The sequence below is a fragment of the Lutjanus erythropterus genome, chromosome 21, assembly GCF_056507025.1.
Source record: "Lutjanus erythropterus isolate fLutEry1 chromosome 21, fLutEry1.hap2, whole genome shotgun sequence".
NCBI classification, from domain to species: domain Eukaryota; kingdom Metazoa; phylum Chordata; class Actinopteri; order Lutjaniformes; family Lutjanidae; genus Lutjanus; species Lutjanus erythropterus.
In genome coordinates, this window is record NC_139337.1 from 27,289,939 (window position 1) to 27,301,510 (window position 11,572).

At 39.0% G+C, this 11,572-nt stretch overlaps 2 protein-coding genes and 1 long non-coding RNA gene across 5 annotated transcripts in view; 1 reads left to right on the top strand and 2 right to left on the bottom strand.

Annotated features, from left to right (window-relative positions):
* dpp6a (dipeptidyl-peptidase 6a) overlaps positions 1-4,590 on the top strand; it is a 303,760-nt gene extending 299,170 nt beyond the window's left edge. For both annotated transcript variants that reach the window (XM_084746867.1, XM_084746868.1), the window contains exons 20-26: positions 553-747; positions 1,233-1,287; positions 1,498-1,597; positions 2,333-2,391; positions 2,977-3,049; positions 3,156-3,229; positions 4,159-4,590. In XM_084746867.1, the coding sequence (XP_084602993.1) occupies positions 553-747; positions 1,233-1,287; positions 1,498-1,597; positions 2,333-2,391; positions 2,977-3,049; positions 3,156-3,229; positions 4,159-4,308 (706 nt within the window). In that variant the 3' untranslated portion in view covers positions 4,309-4,590. The remainder of the gene's footprint in view (positions 1-552; positions 748-1,232; positions 1,288-1,497; positions 1,598-2,332; positions 2,392-2,976; positions 3,050-3,155; positions 3,230-4,158) is intronic.
* LOC146307783 (uncharacterized) lies at positions 439-7,422 on the bottom strand. Its single transcript, XR_014772693.1, has 2 exons — positions 7,331-7,422; positions 439-706 (listed from the first exon to the last, which is right to left on the bottom strand). It is a non-coding gene; the product is annotated as an uncharacterized LOC146307783 (long non-coding RNA).
* A 341-nt stretch (positions 7,423-7,763) lies between these two features.
* ggh (gamma-glutamyl hydrolase (conjugase, folylpolygammaglutamyl hydrolase)) overlaps positions 7,764-11,572 on the bottom strand; it is a 26,955-nt gene continuing 23,146 nt past the window's right edge. For both annotated transcript variants that reach the window (XM_084747486.1, XM_084747485.1), the window contains 7 exons: positions 10,979-11,029; positions 9,817-9,901; positions 9,592-9,730; positions 9,059-9,165; positions 8,738-8,828; positions 8,506-8,640; positions 7,764-8,406 (listed from right to left, as the gene is read on the bottom strand). In XM_084747486.1, the coding sequence (XP_084603612.1) occupies positions 8,288-8,406; positions 8,506-8,640; positions 8,738-8,828; positions 9,059-9,165; positions 9,592-9,730; positions 9,817-9,901; positions 10,979-11,029 (727 nt within the window). In that variant the 3' untranslated portion in view covers positions 7,764-8,287. The remainder of the gene's footprint in view (positions 8,407-8,505; positions 8,641-8,737; positions 8,829-9,058; positions 9,166-9,591; positions 9,731-9,816; positions 9,902-10,978; positions 11,030-11,572) is intronic.

Sequence of the window (11,572 nt, forward strand, 5' to 3'; positions counted from 1 at the left end):
ATTGGCAGAGATTTTTCATTTCACTTTCTTATATTTTTATCTAGCTGTTGCTCACAGGGATCTTCGTCTCTTTCTGCCCTCTCAGTTTTCAGTCTGGTTGAACCATTGTAATGCATTTTGCTGTCTATGTACAAAACCTTTTTTAAGAAACCCTTCATACCAATTGTCAATTTGTAAAGAGGACCTTCTACAATGTAAACGCATGTGAGACCTTTCAGAAATGATACAGTAGTCTTCTCAGTCATCTGACTGTACTAAAGTAATGTTGTGTGGGAGGCAAATCCAAACTTTTGAATGTTAGTTTGCTGCATGCTCATCTTTGTCCCACTATTCTGTACAGCTGATGCTGCAGAAACTTCCCTGCACAATATAGCACCGTCTATTGTTACTGAAAAACAACTTTCAGGCGAATGAGAGGATAATAAAACAGACAGAGGCTCATAATTTGTTTCCTACTTTTCCATTTTTATTCTGATATGAGAAAGAAAACCTGCATTGCTTTCAGCAGCCTGCACTGAACTGATGTGGTTGTCTGTGCTTGTGTCCGTGCAGCGACGGGACACCCGGTGGCCAGATGGTGGCGGAGCGGTTTCACATGGACTGGGCCACGGTGCTGGTGAGCAGCTTCGGTGCCATCGTGGTGCGCTGCGACGGACGAGGCAGCGGCTTCCAGGGCACCAACCTGCTGCACCGCATCCAGAAGAAGCTGGGCGTGTTCGAGGAGCAGGACCAGAAGGACGCACTCAAGTATGTGATGTTTTCATCTTAGCTTCTTAAAAACTTAACAGCCTACTGTTAAGAGAGCAAAGCCTACTCAACAAATCAGAACCTGCCGTGCAAACACTTCCTCTCTTATAGTGTCCTCACACATATGACAAAGGTGGTAATATTACAATTGCTTTTTAGAAACAAAGCTCTCACTAAAATCTCAAAAGACTAAATTCTTGGCAAGAAAATCTGAGTTGTTGGATAGATCAGCAGTAAAAAGGTTAGCTAGAGCATTAGTTCAATGCCACTTTGACTGTGTCTGCACGTCTTGGACCCTGTTACTTAAATATCTGTCACACAAATCAAATTACTGATAAATTTGTTCATGAGTTCCCAAAATATTTTTAGATCTACAAACACATTGCATGTACAGTTTTACCTGCAGCGGTTGGGGTGAGACAGTTCATAGAAAAGTCATAATAGAAATGTTCTTCCTAATTAGAACCAATGTTTATCCTTTGCAGTTTGTTTTTGAAGGAGCCCTACATTGACAAAACCAGAGTTGGAGCTTTTGGAAAGGTAAGAATAATGTGTACCTGAGGGAATCATGCATGTGTTTGTTAACACCCAGCCTGAATTATTATGTTCTCAGAGTGTAAGTCTGGGAATGTAACAGTGTGTCTTCAGGCACACTTACACTGAAACAAGTTTTAAAAAGCAAAAGAAAATCTTGCTGCGTCTGAACATGCAGTTCCTCAGAATCTGTGATGCGTGTTTGTCGTACCTCAGGTGTATGGAGGCTATGTGACCAGCCTGTTGGTCAGTGGTGAGGAATCCCCTGTAAAGTGCGGCGCTGTCCTCTCACCAATCACCGACTTTGAGCTATACGGTAAGCTGTGTTTGCTGTGAATTTTTTCCATTTGTTTACTACAGTCTCTACAGTATGTGGTAAACAAATCCAGAATCTCTGCATAATCATTCAGGCTCAGACAGGAAGAATTCAAAAGGAAAAATACAGACGGAAAATGCAAATGTAGCACCTTCACCCCTGCCGCTGGGAGTTACACATGCATGTACTCTGCGTGTGTGAGGATAGAGACGGGCTTGTTCACCTCCTCCATGTGATGGTGCAGATACACCTTAGAACCCAATCATAACAGTGCCATGCAAAGTTAACTCCGCCAGCCTCACCTCCGCTACCAGAGGAATAAAATGTGTGAAATGTGGAATTGTAGAGAGGCGGAGAACGAGAGACGGAGCTCTTGTAGCTCCACCGAGTCAGGAAACTGCAAATTAAGGAGGAGCCGGCCGTCGCGGTGTGACTGATTTCCCATCTATTTGATTCTGCTCGCTTTGCCAGTGGGGTTGAGAGACATGCCATGACACTGTATAAGTTTGGAATTGCAAATGACGACAGTCCGCAGCAGCTTCCAGACTAAAGAATATGTAGATGGGTGAATATATTTGAATATGAAAAAGAAAAAAATCCCGGAGGAGGGTTTTTTTTTTTCTTTAAAATTGCCAAAGATCAAGACAGAAATGACACGTCAATCTTATTATTAATATGAAGTTTTGATTTTCAAGTCAAAGCAAAATATTAATTGGAACTTTCTTTACTCTGCAGCTTCTGCATTTTCAGAGCGGTATCTCGGACTGCCGAAACCTGATCCAAGGGCATACACAGTAAGATCTGATTATGTTTCAAATTTCAGTTGTGATAATGTAGTGTCTCATTTGATTTAAAGGGATAGGTCACATTTTTTTAAGTGAGGTAGTAAGAGGTACGTATCAATAGTCAGTGTATTACCTACAGTAGATGCATGCATTCAGTTTTGAGAAGCAGCCAGACCACTGGAGCAAAGTTATTATATTTTTTTTTACCACATGGCTTTGTGCAGTACTTGATTCTGATTGGTCAGTTACAGCATTCTACGGTCTTATTTCTATGTAGCCACTTTTGCTATGTATAATAGACCATTACTATGAAGTATTATAATACAAACACAACACTTTGTGAAAGCAATTGACTCACAACCTCAATACCTTGTCATGCTTCTTGTTTTGACAAATTTGACCAAACTGACAAAGACTAAAATCAGATAACAATATACAGGAAACATCTTAAGTTTTAGTTTGTTTAATGGCTAAAACACATTTTGCTGCTGACCGCCAGCTACTGTGAACTTACTATGGATCAAGTACAACCCCACGTTAAAAAAATCTGACCTAACCCTTTAATATGTCGCTATGTGTCTCATTCCTCCTCAGATGGCAAATTTAGCACACAGAGCATCTCAGTTCATGGACAAGAAGTTTCTTATTATCCATCCAACAGCTGATGGTAAGTTCTATATCAAATTGTCTATTTTTTTTTATTTAATTTTACATGAAGCAAAATCAGGTACTGTTACTGACATTCTGGTATGCGTCTCATTATGTTTTGCCAGAAAAAGTCCATTTCCAACATACAGCGAAATTCATCGCCCAGCTCATCAACGAAAAGGCCAACTACACCTTACAGGTAAGTGGTTTTACTTTCACTCCTTTGTAATTACAGCGGCCGGTGATCCAATTTCTCTGCTCGTCTTTCATCGCCCGGTTCAGTTCTTCTCCAACCTTTGGGAGCTTTGTGATCCCAGTGGGATCCCGCAGCAGGCAGAGGATTAGACCTCACAATGCCTTCATTCCACATAATGAGATTATGAGACCTTCTTGGGCATCCTGCATTAACACCAGGACTAATCCAATTAAGACACAATGTACTGCTGCTGAATGTTCATTGGAGCTTATTACTGACTGATAGGTTACTGTGCACATGTGCATTAACCTGGTCTCTCATAGCCCTATTAACTTTTAGGTCAACTCAAAGATAACGTGTTACAATTTAATATCTCTTTTAACTTCATACTCCAGTTCCATTCAGTACTAAATTAATTAATCAATCCAAGAAAGTTAATCATAACTTATTGCAAACTATTCTGATAATTGATGAATCACTTTGGTCATTTTTCAAGCAAAAATGTCAAACATTTGCAGGTCCCAGCTTCTTATCATTTATGACAGTAAATGAGGAGTCTTTGGTCTGTTAGTCGAACACAAGAAGTTATTTGAAGACATCACTTTGAGCTCTGGGAAATTGTGATAACCGTAAGAATCAATAGATTGATTGATAATTAAAATAAGTGTTGCAGTTTTAGACTAACTTAAAGATGGCTGGCATACTCTTAGATGAAATAGGCCACTAGCAGTGAAGGAATGTAACTACGTACATACTGTACAATACTGTATTTACGTATTAGATCATGTGAATTTGTTCTTTACATGACAAACCGCTCTACTTGCTCTTTGGTAAGACTTTAACAGCACTCTCTTTCAGCCCAGTACAGACTGATTAAAATCTAAGGCCAAAACTGGTGTCTCACTAATGTAAACATGTTCTCTGTGTCTCAGATCTACCCAGACGAAGGCCACTTCATTCACAGCGAAGCAACGAGGCAGCACCTCAGCCAGTCGCTGGTGAACTTCTTCGAGGAGTGCTTCAGGCTACCAGAAATCGTGTTTGAGGAGGCGCTGGAGGAGGAGAGTGAGGACGAGGGTTAGCCTGGCCTCCCGAGGCTCACGTGCCCCAGATCCTCCCCATCCGTACGCACCACCTAACCCCAACCTCCATCCTGTCCCTGTGCCCAAGCACAACACCGGCATACAGTCGTCCACGATATGCAACTCTCACCTGTTCTTGCTCAATTTGATTTGGTTTGCATTTGGACTCCCTGTGTCCGCATGCTGAACCTGAGACTGCCTTTCCAGCAGAAGACGATCTACTCCTACATCCATCTGCCCATCTCCTGCCCTGAGTTCGAACCCTAAAGGCCCTCCAGAGCCTGACTGACGACCCGAGGTGATGTTTTGGAATATACTGATTGATTTAACAGGAAGCAGCCTCCCTCACAGCGGGATGGACCAGCTCCTCCTCAAAAGCGGTGGAGAGAAAGCATCAGCTCTCACACAAACTTTCAGCTGTGAGGAGAAGGAACACCTTATAGCACATAACTGGTGGGCTTGTATATTAATGAAAATCAGACGCCTGGTGAAAAACACTGGTTGTTCATAACAGGTGTCTGGCAATGTGCGGATACAGGAAATGTTACTATTTTTAAAGTTGTGAAGAACTTTCATGTTGGACTGTGGTTGTGTCTGTTGTTCTTACAGTAAGTAAAATAGCACACAAACATTCACTCTGCTATTACGGATACATTTTCTTTTGGTATTCATGTTTGCCCTGATGTTGGTATCATCTCGTAGCTTCATTTTATGTATTTCGGTGACGCTGACAGAATTCTGACAGAATTCTCTAACTGGCAAAATGTTTGGAATCAAAAAAAAACAACAATGTAGGTTTCTTAAGGTTAATTTGAGACCGTTTTATTGTGACGCTCCGGTTTTATCAAATGTTTTTCAAAAACAGAAGCATAAACTTATTTTAGTCACTGTGCCTTACTTTGTCAGAAAACATCCTGCTGTCGGACTGCATTTATCAACTACAACGAGGCTAATTTTATAGGAACAGTTTGACATTTTGGGAAATGAGATTATTTGTATTCTTGGGTTTGTTAAGAAGATTGATTCCACCATCATATCTGCCTGTTAAAAATGAAGCTATAGCTAGTAGCTGGTTAGCTTCACACAAAGACTGGAGGCAGGGGGAAACAGCTAACATAGCTTCTCTGACACTCACTAGTGAGGGTCCTCTGACCTGAACACTTGACTTCCTGGTCTCCAGAACCTGCTTTCCCCCTGCTTCGAGTCTTTATGCAAAGCTAACTTTTGTTTTAAGCTAACCACCTGCTGGACTTATTATTTAACAGATATGGTGGTGGTATCAATTGTTTCACTTCTGATCAAAAAAGCAAATAAGCAAATTTTCCCAAAATACACACTAAGGTGGTAAACAAATTGTTCTCAGAGCTACTTTCAACAGCTAATACCTGATTGCAAAACTGAAGGGATTTTAAACTTTCATAGAAAACAAATTAACCATTCTGTGGAAATGCCCAATGACATCATTACACCTAGCTAAAATGTACAGAATTTGCATGCATTGTTGCTTAGACATTTAAGAATGGTAGGTGAAGAAACTGTATAACCAGTACAGAAACTGCTGCGTTGCTTTCACTTAGCTTAAATCACTAAATATACTGTTTAAGGTTGAAGGCAAGAGGCCATTAGGATTAGTGTTATACCCTGAGAAATTTGTACAGAAAATGGAAAAAATTGCCAGTGAAGACATGCCAACCTGACATACGAAATGATAAATTCCTGAGGCACAAGTTTAATTTTCCATTTTTTTTTTTTGAATGGCCATTTGTGTTATATTTCAGTGCATGTTAAGAGGTTATTTGCAGCACTATCCCCAATAGCTCAGCTCCACATGGTAATTTTGACATCTTGAATGTTCCTTACTGGATTGCATAAATTACATTTCCAGTAGTATTGTGATTGAGAACCCAGTCTCGTCAGCTTGATGTGTAAATGTTATTCAAATATCATTTTATTCTAAACGAAAAAAGAAAAAAGAAACAGTATTACCTGAGTGTTATTTGTGCATTAAGCATTTTGGAAGTTACATTTGACTATTCATTTCTGTTCTCCTGTTGCTGTCCTTGAACTGAGTTGAAAGTGGACTTTATTAATGCCAATGGCAACATCAAACTTTCTTTCCAGTGGTTGAGGACTTTTTCAAGACGCTCAACTTTGTTATCCAAAGCATAGAAGGAGATTAATGTCAGATTGTGGCATGAAGGTAAATGTTAGAATAAAAAAATAGACATTTTATCAGCCTTCACTCTTTTTTGGCTCATCTGTTGTGTTGCTCTTGTGGATTTTAAAGCTGTATGGATTCTTTTTTTTTTTTTTGACAGCGAGGCAAAGGCAAGACAGAACACTGACATATTATCACTGTATAAAGTTATTACTTGTTATTAAACAATTGCCTATTTACATGTCCGGCAGACTCGCAGCAACATTCACATTAATTTGGAGTCATGTTTCTGGTGACTCAGTGAATGTGTCCAACATTTACTCTGTTTTGGTCTCCAATAAATCCTGAGAGTAATATTGTGGCTTTGCAATTGTTAAATGCTCCACTGTGTTTGCTAGCTAGTTGCTAACTGTTTGGTGCAGAGTACGTAGCATAAAGTTTGTTTATCAGAGTTTTTTTTTTTTTTGGTAACTGTATCTCTGGAAATGGTTAATGACAACAGAGTTTGCTGGCAGTTAGCAGCACATCTAACCTATTTTCTTTAGTCAGAATCAACACTGATAAATTACAAATTCAAAGCCAAAATATCAAGGCACACCTGTATCAATATCCACTCCAAACGGCGCCTATAACTAACACTCAACACCAAAACGCTCACAACAATGTCCCAGAGTCCAAACCAACATCTTCAATGGCTTATTCTGTCCAACAAACAGTCCAAAACCCAAAGACAATTCATTGACTATCGTAAATGACAAAGAAAAGCAGCAAATCCTCACATTTAAGCAGCTGGAACCAACAAATGTTTGACATTTTTGCTTGGGGTTGTGTAAGATACTTGTGAATACTGTGTCAGTGCATTACCTTCAGCAGATGTCGGTCAAAGTCAGGAGAAGGGCAGAGAAGTTCAGGCACGGGTGCTCAGCATGGATGGGGCAGCCATACGTCACCTCCCACGTCGCACTTCGACTGAAAACAAGCGCTGTAAAAGTCAGTCAGTATGTCTGTTAGTGGCAAACACTTGATCACAGATTAGTTAATAATGTTACTGAGTCAATGACGAGTGTCGATTGTGGATCTTTTTTTGTCTGGAGACTCACCTTTTAAAAATGACAAACCATTGCAACACAGTTCAAAAAAGGCCTTATCATTTAACGGGTACCTTTGTGGATAAATGAACGTTCCTGATGATTTTTTACAGCCATTTCCACATCACCACATATCATCTTGACACGTTATTGAATACATACATCCGTTAAACACTATATAAATGTGAAATAAATGCACTTAGGCTGACTTACCAGGCCATCTCATTATTTTTATTTCCTCTCATGAGGAGAACAATAGAGGGACACCTCCATGGCCGATGTTTCCAAAACTTTGCGATTCATACCAAAAATCTAGATGGATCAACAGCAGTACAGGTAAGAGGGAAAATATGCATTTGTGATTTTGTGGTGAATTTTCCCTTTAATCTAAATGTGCATTTGCGCTTAGCAATGGAAGGAATAGCTGAACAAATAATTAATACACCTAACAATTAACATATAACCTTAGGCCAAACAATTTCACTATCTTTGGGATTGATGTAATCAAAAAACAGCAGAAAGTAATCAAGTTACATTATTTAAATGTTGTGATAATTGGATTAAGTTACTGGCTTCATTTCTCAACAGGTAATTACTACCTGTATCAGAATATATATTTTTAAGTAACCCTTTTTGTACACATTTTTAAGAAATGTTTGAGCAGCAAAAGCAAAATAAAACTCATCAAGTTATGTGCGAACATTCACAAGTCAACACACTCTGCAGACAAACATCAGAATAAATATATTTGCTCGAAGATGCTCTCAGGTAGAGCCATAACAGGCTGATAGTTGTATATCAGTGCTTTTCTCTCCTCCTCCACGGATTCAAATCTGTGCGTATTCTTCCGAGCTGCAAGGAGAAAAATGAATGTAAGATTTACAGAGCTCAAAGGCTCTCACGTGCAGCTACTGACTAATTAAGTAATCAAATGTAAAGCTCTGGTTATACCTTCATTGACGAAGAATTCAGCCATGTAGAAGGTGGCCTTGATTGCTGAAGGAGAGTGTGGAATATAAGACCTCTTCCACTCAAATGCATTTTTCTCTGGATGCCACTGTGTCCCATAAATTGGGTAATCATATGCTGCAGAGACGTCAGGGAGGAGAAAGTGTGCATTAGAGCGGTTCGCTTCGGTATGACTTTTCTGTTAATGTGTTCTGATGAAGTGCATTATAACTACCTTCTATTGTTGACACAAACTCTATTTTCCCATCTGTATTTGTGGAGAGAACTTTGTAGAACTTCTTCAGCTCCTCATCTGTGTTGTAAGTCTAAAGGTAAACAGACAGAGAGGTCGGTTTTAAGCCAGCCAATTAGACTGTTTGTCTAATTTCTATGTTCTTAGGGAAATGACTGGGGGGCAGCTCAAATTCCATCACAAACTGGTAATACTGGTGTTTTCTAGCAATGCTGTGGCTCTTGCACTGCGCTCCTCGTTAATAATGTAATGCAACGTTGGTGATTGAACATCATTTTCTGATAAAAGTTAAGAATGACATACCAATACTCCCAGACTCCAGGCGTGAGAGTTTTCAGTCAGCGGCTTCGTAGCCAGATCTTTCATAAGTTCAGCTGGGAAGCCTTGAAACAGCCTGCTGTGTTTGGCTTCTGGAAATAGGTCATAACATCACGATCAAAACAAATTTGAACACTTTTCACAACATATTTAAATGGTCAGTGTGAAGAAAGCCTGACAACTGCTGCTACAACCTTGACGTAGAAGTTGATCAAACTAATATTCTCCTGCAATTTCGTGAAATGAGCAATAGCATTAAAAATGCAGATGATGCTATATTTAGTGGAGACGACGTATGTTCATATTACTTTAATCCACTACATATTCAACTATGTTCACATTGCAACAAAGCAAATGTGCTATTCAATTAAACGTTGCTACGCTAAAAGAAAACAGTAATAATCAACACAAAAATCTTCAAGAGTTAGGTTTTGAACATGGATTTTCAGAGATGAATTTATTCATACATTGCTGATTTAACATTCAGTATTATCTGATAATCTCAGTTAAAACCATACCGTTAGTGAAGTTCAAAGGCAATGGCACACCACTTGTATTGGTGTATGACAGCACTGACTTTCCACTCTTGAAATAGATCAGCTGCTCAAATCCAAGACAGGTGCCCCACACAGGAAAGAAGTCGCCTCTCCTGTTTGCCTGAAACATCACATACAACATGTAGCGCAATCCAGCATCAGAACACACACACACACAAAAATAGATGCTAGTATTTGAAATTTTACCTCCATAGCCAGATCATACAAGATTTTTGCAGTCCTTTGATAAGAAGATGAGACAATGCTGGAACGTCCGCCTGGGAAAAGGATCCTGTTAACAAAGAAACAACAGATGGGATTCACAAAAAACATCTATGAAAAAAAAAAGATCTTTTATAAAAAAAAAAAAAAAAACACATACAAGTAATAGGAAACTTAACCACTTGATATGCTTGTGGCCTTCAGAGGAGTCGATCCAACTCAATGATTTGAGGTTAAAGGGATAGTTTGATGTGGAGTAGTTCAAGGCTCTGGCTTATGTAACTGCAGTTTCATGTCAGAAAAGGTTGTCTGATGGAAAGGTAAAACAGTGAAAATATTCTAAATATAGCATGCACTTAAACTGTTACTGATTTTTTTGTTAGGCTTTTTTAAGTGGCTAACATACCTCATACAACCCCACATCAAATAATCCATCCAAACCCTTTAATGTGTTGTCAGGCGCTTTGTGAGTTTCCCTATTTCCACATTATATAACTGTGTGTTTGCAACTGATGCAGCAAATATTCAGCAGGTGCTGACTACATGGCTCCTTTGTCTTCTGCAAGTAGACTAATGTTGTCCTGAAAACTTGAAAGCTGTGAAGAAATTTTCCTTCTTTAGGCTAAAGGTTGACATGACCAGATCACGTTTGGAGTCAGTTACAAATCCTAAAAGCATATTTCGACTATCTCTGCCTCCTCTTTGTCTCTGGGTCGGCCTGTGCAGCTGTCCTGATAACAGAGGTCTCCCGGAGAGACCTCGGCCGATGTGTTTGTGCTTTATCTTAGGCCAGACAGGCTGACACAGAACAGACGTGGAAGGCGCTGCAAATGTGACTTAGGTCAACTCTGGAAAAGTACAGTTTCCAATATGCCTCGACATAAGGGCATTTTCAGAACTGGGTGGTAAGTTAGACACTGATTCACTCTGTGTTGATCCTCCATTCTCCTTACTTGAGCTTCAATAAATGCTTCAAGGTCTTGTGAAACTTCTTCAGTCATGAGTTAACCAGCTCACAAGATATCCTTCACAATTCTTGTAATGTGACTAGATTATTTTCTTGATTAATCAATTAAAAGTTTGTATTTTTATTGTAAAGTGGTACCAAAAATTACATTTCACCGCAGCAGTTTTATAACACATTTACCCGTTAATGGAGTTGAACAGTTCCTTGTAATACTCCGGTGTCTTGTTGATCCTGTAGAAATTAAAGAAGCGAGATTAAGTTTTAGTTCAAACACACTGGGTTATGAACAGGGTGTTATACAAACTCTTGTGTACATTAAGGATTACAGTTACAGTGTTCTTTAAATTAGATAATATCTCCAGAGTTCAAAAGTCCTTTACCCATTTTGAATCATCAGCCAACCAGGATTTATGTCTGAATTATCAGCCAGCCCTCAGAAAATTCAATTTACTTACTGTGGCCTTTACGTCAAATATCTCTGACCAAAGAGAAAGTAAATTAACTGGTGCTACCAATACTGATATTAGTATTTCTAGTTACATGTATGTGTGTATATTCATGTATGTATGTATATACTTGTATGTATGTATGTATGTATGTATGTATGTATGTATGTATGTATGTAAGTATTAATGTGTGTATACATACATACATACATACATACATACATGTATGTCTTTATGTGTATATGTATGTATGTGTGTGTATATACATACATACATGTGTGCATATATGTATACATACATACATACATACATACATACATACATGTAT